A 13252-nucleotide genomic window follows, 5' to 3' on the forward strand; every position below is an offset into this window, starting at 1 on the left:
GTGCGTGCGTGCGTGCGTGCGTGCGTGCGTGCGTGTGTGTGTGTTTGTAGAGACTCACTGAGTGTGTGTCCTGGGCTTAGGCCTTTGCCATCCAGAGGCAGATTGAATGGCTGCTGCACCTTGGTTCGGATTATTCTGGAATAAAGAGCAGAGATTATAAGTAATAATAAATCAACGTTTTATTGTCACATACCAGATAGGTGCAGTGAAATGTGTTTATTAGACAACAGTGTAAAATCTATTGCACCACATACTTTACATCTGCGTTTGTTCTGCTAATTCAAGTTCTATACACTTGTTTAACATGATTTAAGAGATCACAGTTCTTATTTTAAAGGCCCACTTAGTGATATTTATTGGTTTACATATAGCATAATGTAGAGGTTAGTCAGTACCTGTTGATGGAGCTAACACTGGGCACGGTGTCGCTGTCACACACCCCCTCTGCCAGGAGCCTGTCTCTGATCTCCCAGGCAAACATTGTGGGGTTCTGACGCTTGTAATCTGCTATTTTATCAACCACTTTAGGAGTGGCCACCTTGGGCTTGGAGCCCCCAATCACTCCTGGCTTGATGCTGCCAGTCTCGTAGTAGCTGGAAAAGGAGAGAGAGGTTTGTTCAGTCAGAGAGCAATATAGTGAATGTAGGTGGTCATCATTTAGGATTGAACAAAAATAGGTGTTTACATGACCAATGATGTACTGTATAGTGAACCCAGACACTTTTAACAATGGGAGACCGTGGTTCATGGTTTAGGTGTCTTGAGAACACAATAGAGGGCTGCTCACAGTATCACCCTGTTGTGTAAAGGTGTAAAGGTGTAAAGGTGTAAAGGTGTAAAGGTGTAAAGGTGCTATGAGGTGCTCACCGTCCCAGGATCTTGCTGACACAGCCGTGGCTGACACGGAGCTGCCGGGAGATGTCACAGGGACGCACGCCCTGGTGGGCCATGTCTACGATGCGCTGCCGGATCACCTCCGGAAGTGGACGGCCGTTCACAAACATTCCGCCTAGTTGGTTAAGACCCCCATGACCTGGGGGAGGAGGGGGGATGAAACACTTATAAATGTCATGGAACCTGAGCTTACTGCCACCCACGCTACCACCCACACACAGCGCTACCTCACACAGAGGATACACACACAGGGAGGGCAGACTGATATTGAGTCTGGGCAGGTTCTACTTCAAGCTATTTGTTTGGTCTGTGACAGGGCTTACTTGGCACCTAATGTTCTGACCTTGATACGACAGATGAATTGATCAAATAAATCACATATTATTTAGGCATCCACTGGCAATATCATTTTCAGAATGCAATAAAAAAAATGTTAAAAGGTGGGTCCTTTGGGTTTCCAAGAGAAGATGTTATTGAACCTGGTGGGACAATTCAGCACACACAATTGTGTAGGTCATGAACATAAAAATGAGCATATATTTCCTGGAATTTGTTTCACTGTACTGTTTTAAATAAAGTTATTTAATTTTCGTTTTTTTTATGTTGAGGAGACAGGCATGTTTGGTGTGTCCAAGTTTACAGGTAATTGATATGAATGTTGGACAAAAAAAATGATTCACTAAACTATAAGTTACAGTAGCATAGGGCTCTACACAATCTATATTGCTGAAGTTCAGCATTACAGAGTGATTGAAATGTAAATGAAAGGTTCCCGCGTTAGCGGAGACTGTATTCACGGTAAACGCTGTACAGGCTATGTTGGCTCAATCGGAAATTACCTTTACATTTCTAGAGCGCAATCTGTAACGCTTCAGCGATACAGATTGAATAGAGCCCCTAGCTATCAAACTAACCCGGGTACAGATCTTAAAAGGGCTATATAAAAATGATGACAGAGATGTGAATGATGCACATGGCAGAATATATTTTGTCAATTTATCATGCATAATTCAGTGTTGTTTTAAAAGAGTGGTAAAAGAGGGTAACTGACCAATTAAGTCGGATCTAGCTAGAAATTTCACAGCCTCTGGTCTAGACAGCTCTGTGTAAGTCTTCCACATTCTAGATGTTCTCAATCCTGGTTCTGACCTCTAGATTCCTCTCTCCGGGTTTGGGTTTCCTATGGGACACACAAGGCAGCCGAGAGAAGTAGTCATTTTCTCGGCAGAGGAAGTAAAGTTTATCCTAACTTTGATTAGTGAATGAATGTCACATTAAACGTTATTAAAGCGGAGAATTTTTACGCGTTGATCATTTTTTATGTAAGGAGTTGGGCCCACTAGGGCATGCATTAATTTAGGCCCATTCTGGCAACAGGCCAAATGGAAAAAACAGCTTCACATGCACAATGATACGTATATTGCATCATTTCGATTTCAAAAATGCCCTGAAGTATACGTCTAAGCCTACGAATTCTATAACCTAAATGACAAAGGTCAGTTATGTATAATCATCATGTTATATTTTGGAGTTTATTTTTCCCACGATTTGCGTCAATTATGTTGTAAAAAGAAAAAGTATTTATCTGCGAGGATTAATGGGCTTCTATAGGCTATAGCACCAGTTCCAATGTGGAAAACCAACCTCTCTGAAGCAGCAGTTATCACATTTTAACAATTACCAAAATAAATGGGCAATAATTCGTTTTTTACATTAGAAATGTAGCCTACATCGTGAAAGCGCATGTTGATCATACAATAAGCTATATAAAGTCCAAATAAGCATGTGTGGGTGGTGTAAATCAGGTTTATTGATAGCCTAATTGCGTGCAAGCATTACTCACTACATTTCTTCTCGTCTAGCCCATCGATTGTGCTGTCGGTAGTCAGTTTAGGTATTAATGGCGTTATAGTTAAAAAAAAATAACTTACATTAGAGTGATGTAGTCTATGAGCAGAACGTGTCCATCGTCTGTATTTTGAACTATAGGCGATGAATGATGTTGATATTCCTATGAAACATTTTCCCTATAGCCTATACAATTATTATGGTTCACCAATATGCTCGCGAAGATAATGGCGCAGCATTATTCATTTGTTTTAGAACTTAAAAATGTATTCCTTGTGGTCGATGCTAAAAATGAATAGCCTAACATGGGCTTAGACTAACACCAGGGTGTTAATACATGTTCTAGTATAAGTTGCCATTTTAATTTACAAAATTCAAAAAATCGCTTCTCGTATTGAGGACTTGGAAATTGGAAGCTGGGGAAAGGGTTTGCCATGTCAATTTGAAAGTTGTCAGCAGCTTCTCTGTCTTCTATTAGACGCATAGTGAGACTTTGTAGATCCCATGCTTTTTAAATTTAACCCATTCAGCAGTTGCTTCCTCCGCCTTGCTCTTTCTCAGCCCTTTTCCCAGCTTTTATTTCCACTTCAAACGGAGGCCGGACGAGCTGACGGGGGTGGGAGCAGCAGGAGCACATAACCGTGCTAGCGGAAGTGTGTAAAAATCTCCCGCCAAAGCTTCACCAACTGCAGGATATTAAAGCTGAGCAACCCCAAGGAATAAACACCAACACGGCATATTACACACGCCGTGCACTCTCTCTCTTCTCTCGTTTCTGTCACACCAAAACAGATAATACACGACACACACACACACAACACACAACACACACACACACAACACCACACACACACACAACACACACACACACACACACACACACACACACACAACAACACGCACACACACACACCACACACCACACACACACACACACACACACACACACACACACACAAAAATCCCTCATAAAGACGATTTATCCTAATTGCACAATTAATAGCCTATATTGTCTCCATTTCGCGTAATTTGTAATGATGCCATTCATTCTTTCGGTTGTTTCCCTTAAAATAAATAATCCCCTTGCATGGTTTTCCTCCTCAAAATGGATTCGAATTTATAATCCACTGTGAAATATATAATTTTATTGATTCTAGACTTCAAATGATGCGGGAACTAGGCCTACTGTAATAGGCGCAAAGGCCTAGCCTTTTGGATGAGTATGTACACCTTTGGATTGAGAACACAATCTACAATGTAGCATAAGGAGCCGTTCAAATGCCAGAGGAAATATCTACCATACCTGAAAAAACTGGTTTTGTTCACCTATTTTGTGTGTGTGTGTAACTTCTAACCTTATATTAAATATAATATAGCCCACACAAACTATTGCAGAACCTCTCACTTTCCATTTTAGTTTCACATGAACTTCAATAATGCAGCATTTCTGTTACACTGCACCTTAGTCCCTATATGATAGCCTACTCTTTACATATTTTGTTTTATTCCACTAACTCGCCATTAGGTTATAGAATGAAAGTGTGGCCACTGACCACGATTAGCACAACCCATTATTTAGTCTAAATTCAAAATAAGCAGTTTTAAAAGAAAATGTTGATCACCCCCCATGTGGTATGTCCGTCTGCTAACACAAGAAATGAAGATGCTCACAGGCTATAAGGTACAATTATGTATCAGCCACTAGAGATCGATTGCCTATATTTGACAACTTCGGTTGACTATCCTATAGGCTACTCCTAACAATTGTAAACAATATTGTCACGTAATTTGATTAGACCCATAACATTTAAATGTAGGTAATTTAGCAGACGCTCTTTTCCAGAGTGACTTATAGTGAGTGCATACATTTCCGTACTTTTCCCTTACTGAACCCACAACCCTGGCGTTGCAAGCGCAATGCTCTACCAACTGAGCCAAACGGAACCCAATAACCCCAAAACCTCTGAGGTGCAATGCTGCACTGTAACTTCTGAACGGTTATTGTAACCCCTGACAGCGGGTGCTATGAGAACATGAAAGAAGATGGCGCGTCTGAGGCGACAAGAGGGTGTCATAATTTATGCCGCGGGGTAGACCGGGTGAAACGTAAACAAGCCATACCATTCAGCTCCCCACCGTTCCATCATTGGCACAAATGAAGTGACAATGACCACGGATTGGCCCAAATCTATATCTGTCAGCTAAACTAACGTCCAATTAACTTGACAAACCCTCCACGAGAGAAGGAAAATCAGTTATTTTTGTTTAGTAAATACACGCTGGATTTATAACACCAGGTTCAACTTTCAGAATTGTTGGCCTGATCATTGATTGTTCGATTTTTTTAATGTTACATTCATTAATTGACATTTTGTCATACCTTTTACAAAGATCACCCTGAAATTAAGGAAAATAAATGTAATAACAGTGTATAAAGACAGGTGCACATGTTATTCAATTATTGATCATTCGGTTTTTATTGACTAAGATTCTTGGCCTTCCTAGCTGATCTCTGCTCTGATAAGAGAAACATTGCTGTATAAACTTTATAAACTGTATAACCAGCCATGGACTACTCAACTTTGCTAATGTATTCAGAATTCGTGGGTATACAGATATTACAACAAAACATAGCCTGTTTCTGTTAATAACGTCCTTATTCAGTATGAATAATGTCAATGTATTAGAGAATGATGAGAATGAGAATGAAACAACAAACACTATTCAAGTGTTTCATAAGCACCCGTAGGCCAAAATGTCGTTGTTGCTGAAATACAGTTTATTATCAGCATAATCACTCAATTACTTTAAAAGCTTTTCGTTTTCATGCCATAGGAAATCCCGGTGAATAATGTTAGGTATTTTTAACGAAACTTGGATAGAAAATAATTACAGGGATTATGAATTTATTCCGTTGTCAATGCCTGAGCATAAACTATTAAAGGCTGATTTCTGTCAAGGTCTCTGAAATATTTTGTCATGCCTGTACTGCATTTTTTTGGTTGCTTTGACAATTAAATATTTAATATTGATGAATGATTTCAGCTTTTTCTAAGGAACATTTTAACAAAGTATCTGTTTATTTAGGCTATATTTGAGTAATAGCTACTAAATGCATGTGATTATCTTCTCTTTAGCCGCCAAAATACTATAGCAATACGAGGGAAGGGAGTCTCAGATCTTGTGTTTTACCTCGTCCGGTGGTGTTGGACATATCTCTGAGGTCTTTGTCGTTGGGTGTCCTTGACAAACGCAAGAGGGTCCACGCTCTCTCTCTCTCTCTCTCCCAGTTAATTAGATGTTTTTAGTCCATGTGGGGCCTCGCTTGGCATGAATGTGTTCCTGAGTGCACTCTTTGCTGCAAGAGGACATTGTAATAGTTAATATGGGGTTCTTATGAATACTGTTAAGTAATGTTATGCCGTAGTGTGGCATAGTATTAAAATATATTAGCGCCCGCGTTGCAGTTTCAATTTGAGTCTTAAGTCCCCGTCGCCGCTCTTATTTAAAGAAATATATAGGCCTATATAATAAGCCAAAACAAAAAAGCACGTTTCACTGCTTATCGTAGGCTAGGCTTTGGATCTTTGTTGGGACTACCAATTAGGAATAATAGGATCTCGATAGGGACTACTCTCTCACACTACTTAGTGAATGTAACGGGACTCGATACTCTAACTAAACGATCAGCCAATACATTACTCATTGTTAAGCTTTTACACATTTCCAACCATTTGTTAAATATGTTAACAACCATTCACATTTGCCAACACAGTGATGTACCCATGACTAGCCGTTTGCACATTGCGTTCACGATCAAAAGCACCTCATTGGTGCAAATAATTACCTTCGCCTTGCAGAAAAAAGGTCCGGGCAGATATCCTTATTATTATCCAATGCTAGACCACACTGGAGAAAATGAAACCTCGGCCGGGGAGATCCAAGTCAATCTTTGATAAAGCGTCTGGTATGATACTCTCTCAACAGGCAGAGGTGGTGTAGCTGTTCACGACCTGCTACTAATACTGTGCAAGGTTTTATCCAACAGACGCTCTCCGAGGCGCGCAGTGGAGATGGTGCGCCGCGGCCATTGGATGATGGAGTCGAGGGGAGTGCAGTAGAACTAAGGGTGAGGTGTGGCTATTTGAAAAGAGGGTGTCACCTTTCCCAAAACCACATGGATGACTGATTTTGTGTTTTGAGTGGCATTCCACCCAATACAACACACTGTCTTAGCGAAACAGTAACGTTTACGGAAACACTTGTCAAGGAGCCGGTTTGTTTTCATTCACCCCCAGCGACAGCTTCGCTTTGATTAGATTGTGTACAAGATGTGACACGATTTCCGGGGGTCTGTGAATTCCGGTTAATTTGGAGTACACTGTTTTCACACACAATTTGGAACTTGATTTGTTGTGATCTGTCACAATTTATGCTATCACATGACAGGTATATGTCCCCTTATTTGAGTGATAAAATGAGTAATATAGGACTATACCATGTCAGGGACATGGGTGAAGCCTATATGTTGTAGATGTTATGCTTAAATCATAAAGTTTTGTTTTGTGTTGTACCCTGCGTAAGCACATCAGATATAGAGTATTATCTACTTACAGTCATACTTGACTGATATAGGACAGCTTATTATTTCGTGTCAGAGGACTTCAATTAAAAAATAATGGATCAAATTAAAGGTTGAATAGCCGATTGCTAGTATTTGCTACTTTTTACACAACTTTCAATGTATTAAATATGGATGAAATAGGCCATGTTTGCCCACAATATTGATTACATGTATTACTTTTTGCACATTAATAGCCTAAATGTTTATTAGAAACTTCTTTCAGATTGGTCTTCTTTATTGTTGGAATTCATTTCTATTTGCATATTATTATTAATATTATTATTATTATTATTACCACCACCACATTATGGCTGTTTTTATTCTGTTACTAAACAAAGATGCAGAGGTAAATCTTATATACATAATTTTCAACATCATCACCAAATTCAGTCAAAAAACAACTACTCGGTCCTATATGTTGATATGGGATTACATTATTGTATTACCTTTCACACACCCGCCCTTAGATTGCTTTCTGTGGTTGTTTGTGTAGTTGTAGGTCAGACAGTGTTACGTGGATTGTGTTCTATCCCTCTAAGCTTTTTTACTATCCTCTTCGCCTCTCCGTCAAGTAGCGCTGTAAATGCCAATACTAGATTACTAACTAATGGTAGACTGTCTCTTACTTACATAATAAGTATACAGCGAGTTATTTAAGGTCAAACCAGTTAAAGACAGAGACAATAGACAGTAGACACTGCCTATCCAATTTAGTGGACATCACGTCTGAACATCACTTCCAAACATCACATCCCACGCATTTTCAGCTGCTGGTTATCATAGTGCCAAGGCGTTCTGATTGTGCGTATTGAATGCCTTAGCTTATTTTACACATTCACCACTTAATCAAGTGAATMGGCTCCGTGAAATATGCGCGTGGTTCTTCGCAACAGGGTGTTGGTGTCCCTCTGCGTTCCAACAGTGTTTAGTTGTTCTCACGAGCTTGGAAAACAAACATAACACCTATAATGACTCTCGTTTATGACCCCGTGTTGCCTAACATGGCCACAGTGTCGTCTGCCCAGCAGAAATGATGGTCTATGTAACCATATGGCTCGTGGCACCAATTTACAGTTGTTTTGCAGTTTTGCCAGTTGAAGACATAGCAAAATTGATTATGCAAAAGTGCAACCTTTTGCCATGGAAATTGGTGATTGGAAACAGAACATATAGTCGGGGCAATTTAAGTGTAGGTCCTTAAAAACAATCTAGAAACGTTGTACGGACTGTTAGTTGCGAGATTACGAAATATATGTGAAGTAGATAGAAGGGGACCCTTGTGCGCCCCAAACAATTTAACATCATTGGTCAGTGCATCGCAAATCCTTATCTCGTTAGGCTACAATTGGTGAACTCATTCTCAATCTTCCCCGGCCCGCCGTGCAATGTAAATACCATTACATCAGGTTCGCTCCGGGACAAAGGGGCGAATGTTTTGAAATAAATAAAACTGTCGAGGGACTAAAGCGAATCATAACATTAGATGGAAGCAGAGAATTCCTCTGTGAAGTGCAAAGAGAGAGCGAGAGCGAAGGGCAATTGCCTGGGGAGGGAGGTGAGAGATAGAAAGAAAGATGGAACACAGAGGTTATCGAGAGTTTAACAAGGGATAAAAACTTCTAGATGGCTATCTGCATCAGAAGTGCACATTTTAATAATGTTTAGTTACAGGGGTTTTGTTGTGTGGCTTGCTTTGAGGCAAACTGATTGCATGAATATACACCCAAAGGCTCTCAGATGACTGGGTCATGTGAGTATCCACCAATAATAATAATGATTATAATGAAAAGAGAATATGCAACATGTTAATATAGTAGGCTACCTTTGGTACTGTTATAATAATTATATGACCTCCTCATCATCATCCTTCCTAAACTAATAAACCTAATATTATAATGATGATGAGGATGAAAATGAGAAGATGGAAGAGGAGGAAGAAGAAATAACATAATTAGGCCTACATCAATTGAATCATTACATCAACGATTATGACGGTGGTATTCAGGTTGCGTGTATTGCCAAAACTGCGTCAAAAATGTTCAATTATTAGCCTAAAATAATCTATTTTATTTCCAGTAATCGCATAACTCTTTTGATAGCCTAATTAAACCGTCTAAATTCAGATATCATGGGTCTCTGCAATATCAAAATCAACGTATTGCATATGGAGAGGGGGATATAGGGGGAGGGGATGTAGGCTATATATATATAGTTTACATATAGGCCTAATGTTTTTGTAAATAGTCTATAATCATCTATAATAATTTCGAAGTAAAACCTGAACTAAATGATTCATTCGAATAAAGAGTATAGCCAAGGCAATTCATCTGTCTGGTATTAGATCAACTTGCAGACAGTTTCTGAAAGCATTCTCCGCCCAGGCCATATGAACAAGCCCGTTTAATTTGTAACTTGATTGATTATTAATAGGCCTATGCAGCCCCTACTTATTTTCTACTGTGAGATTTTATTAAGACAACCCGCGGATTGTTTTCCAATGCTGCACATGTAGGCATACAGTCAGTCTGTCATGTCCTTCAGTTCAGAACCACTCTCAGACTTGGTTGTCAACATGCAATGGAGAAAAGCATTTCGCCAGAGGATATTCTCAAGATCTTATGCGATTTGACTATAGAATGGACCGACACAATCAACGTAGCGCTCGGGTGGAGCCAGTTAAAGTAAAATGAAAAAGTGAAGAAAAAACCATACCTTGATCAAAGAAAAATAAATATTTACAGCAGCGTTCGGCTTTGAGCACAGCCACCCATATCAAGAACACCTTCTGCAACCATTCTCAAAAACATTGCTTTAAAAAAAATTGAATAACGTCTCCTCAGTCCAAGGTTGCTGTGTTTTTCCTCAATGAATACGGTCTTTATGGTTGTAGCCTAATTTAAAAAAAAATGCTTGTTTTTAGATTAATGCCTATACCAACGTTTGCATATTGGACGCAGTAGTTTCATTGAAAGGCTATTGCTTTATCTCGACAGGGGTAGCATCAATGATCCCACAAAATAAAAAGAAGAAGCATTTAAGCATCTAATCTTTAATCGAAATAATGAATTCATATTTTAACAGTAAAATTTCACAACTGACAGAATAATTAACCTTTTCTAAATTTCTGACAGCTTTCATATGTACTACTTTTTTTTACTTTTTACTTAGCCTACATTGGGACTTTTTGGGGACATGGGGCAAAAGAAGATGCATGCCCCAAATGTTTCGGGTGTGTCTTGTTGATGGGTGTTTTTACGGATTCAGCTCCCCCGGCCAATTTTGGACCTGCAACAAAGTTCAGACCCAGGGGCGACGGGTGCAAACCACGAGGGCAAAGGGTCAGAAAAGCAGCATAAATTCTTGTCCAAAAGATAGGCTAGTAAATGAAACTGATTAACAAATGATAAGCCTATAGGCTACTATAATATTAGCCGAAATCTTCTGACTTCAATTAGACATATGCTTTTCAACTTAAGTTTATCATAATTGGATTGGAGTTGTAGCCTCAAGCATAAGTTCAACTTTGGCGTTTTCATATTCCACACAACAAAATTAATACTCCACCTTATTAGGCTAACCTTTCTTAGGTCTGACACTTTACACCGGTAAAAAGCATGTAGGTGTACACCTTGCAACTCAGCTGAGCTATTTTTCACTGGGGAATTACTTTGAGACCACTAAAGTGAACACCACGAGGTAGACTACTCCAAATTAGACATTTAAATATAGGCTATGACATGATATGACAACTGATAAGCCTATGAGGCTCAAATATAATATGTTTGAATAGGTCTAAATTATAAAAAATAAAACGAAGGCCACAAAGCAAGCGATTTGGCTTCATTCAGTAACAAAATATGGAGTCCGTTTTGAAGAAGAAGAGACCAAACTGCATCGAGAGAGTGGGATAAAGAATAGGCCTAGCCTCCAGTTAGGGCCTAGGCTATTTTTCCTCATAAGCACCAATTGCAATTTTTCCATCTATGTAACTGAACTTTTTCTGTGGTAAAATTCTTCTCAAATAATTGTACAAAAACTAAACGACCGTTTTGGCTTCTTGTCCGTGTCTCTCCACCTGCAAAGGTGCGTGCGAAGGGAGGGTAAAGTGAATTCACTGTGTCTGATTCGCTGATTACTCGGTGCGCGCACGTTTCCCGTCCCGCTCTCTGCGTGATGCATGGCCTCCTCTTGCTCCACGCTGCTCCGCTTGTCACTCTGCACGCTCTGCAAGATGAATGGGTTCACGTTAAAGCCCACTTAATAGCAACTTTTATAAATCTAGCCTTACGCTTGTCTCTTTGTGGTCAGCGATTCGAGATGAGCCAGATAATTAGATCATACTAGCTAAAGAAATGCATCAATATTGATGATTCCATTACCCCCTTGCAAACTTTTTTTTTGTTGCAAACATACATTTCTACCAGGATCCATGTTAGAATTCCACCCAGACCACCATTTTTATTTTATATAAGGAATCTTCTCTTTTCCACGGATTTACACTTAAACTACACCCACGTTTGATGTCCCGTGTCCCGTTTTTTCTGATCTTCCAACATTTTCTATTGTTTTTATGCTTTAGATTGAATTTGTGTTAAATGTGTGGACACCATGCAGTAAATGCATTGCACAGTTTAGGCCTACACAAAAGTGTCCAAAATTGCAAGCTTCACAGTGAATATGTGAGGGGACAATATTATATTTCTCAGCTACAGCGTGAGGAGAGCATTAGCCCCCCTTGAAAACACTACAAGATGTCATTGATGCATCCATTGAGACATTCAGTCTTTCATGCTTAGTTGGGCTATATAAGTTAACAGTATGTTGCCAATTGCCATATGTGATTTCCCCACATTTAGTTGGATACTCAGTCAGTCACTAGACTGATTCTCTCATGATGTATATGTTGCAAATAGAGGTCTTTTCCTGTTCTTTGGTGCTTGCCTTTTCTCTCGTACCTCCTTTAACCATCTGTTTTGGTACCCCATCTTTCTATCCTCATCTTCCTGTGTTTTGTGCACCGTCACCCCCCTCCAGCTTTGTCTGCCTGGTCCAGCCCCCTCCATTGTTCCCCCTCTCTGCCTCCCATTTCCGCTTTGTGTCTGACCCCTGACCCCACACCCTGTTACCCTCCCCCCCTGGCACCCCAAATCTTCTTGTTCCTCTGTTGACTGCTCCGCCTGAGGTTTTGGGGCTAATAACTTTTGCCGGCAAGCTCCTCACAAAATCCCAGCGTGACGGCCATTGTATGGGCCACAATGGCACCCAGGCGGTAATAGCCATTAGCAACAGAGGGGCTTGCCCCACATTAAGCCCTACCTGCCCTGCCATCCAGCCTATTCGGGCTCTACCTTTCTCTCCTCACTCTCTTTTTCCCCTCGTCTATCTTTATCTCTGCCTATCTCTCTCTCTCTCTCTCTCTGTCGCTCTCTCTGTCTCTGTCTCTCTGTCTCTCTGTCGCTCTCTTTCTCCACCTCTCTCTCTCTCTCTCTCTCTCTCTCTCTCTCTCTCTCTCTCTCTCTCTCTCTCTCTCTCTCTCTCTCTCTCTCTCATTCTTTTTCTCTTGTCTGTTGTGACAGGCATCAGTTACTTCACCCCACTTGTAGGCTTGAGGCAGAGATCTCAAACACTGAATGGTGGCTGCCTGGTTTGTGGTATAGTCAATGCTTGACTTGGGCAGGAGCTCACCGGAGCTGAGTCACCGGAGCTGGGTACCGGCACCTCTTATTTTCTACTACATGAGTTCCTGTTCCTCTTCTAGAATATTAGCTCAAAAGCATTGTGAAACTCCTGCACCTAAATGTAAACAGTACCGGCACCCAAAATAAGTACCGACACCTATTTCAGTCCAAGTCAAGCACAAGGTATAGTAGTCAAATTCCAGTCTTT

General features: G+C 40.3%; 1 protein-coding gene across 1 annotated transcript in view; it reads right to left on the reverse strand.

Moving 5' to 3' along the window:
- The window catches only part of LOC111964523 (paired box protein Pax-8-like), a 13790-nt gene extending 6980 nt beyond the window's left edge, over positions 1-6810 (reverse strand). Inside the window, exons 1-6 of the mRNA XM_070443591.1 lie at positions 6590-6810; positions 5935-6100; positions 1946-2074; positions 868-1033; positions 396-593; positions 9-135 (exon numbers count right to left, since the gene is read on the reverse strand). Coding sequence (XP_070299692.1) covers positions 9-135; positions 396-593; positions 868-1033; positions 1946-2015 — 561 coding nt within the window. The 5' untranslated portion in view covers positions 2016-2074; positions 5935-6100; positions 6590-6810. The remainder of the gene's footprint in view (positions 1-8; positions 136-395; positions 594-867; positions 1034-1945; positions 2075-5934; positions 6101-6589) is intronic.
- Positions 6811-13252: the final 6442 nt, after the last annotated feature.

This window comes from Salvelinus sp. IW2-2015, linkage group LG5, assembly GCF_002910315.2.
Source record: "Salvelinus sp. IW2-2015 linkage group LG5, ASM291031v2, whole genome shotgun sequence".
Lineage (NCBI taxonomy): Eukaryota > Metazoa > Chordata > Actinopteri > Salmoniformes > Salmonidae > Salvelinus > Salvelinus sp. IW2-2015.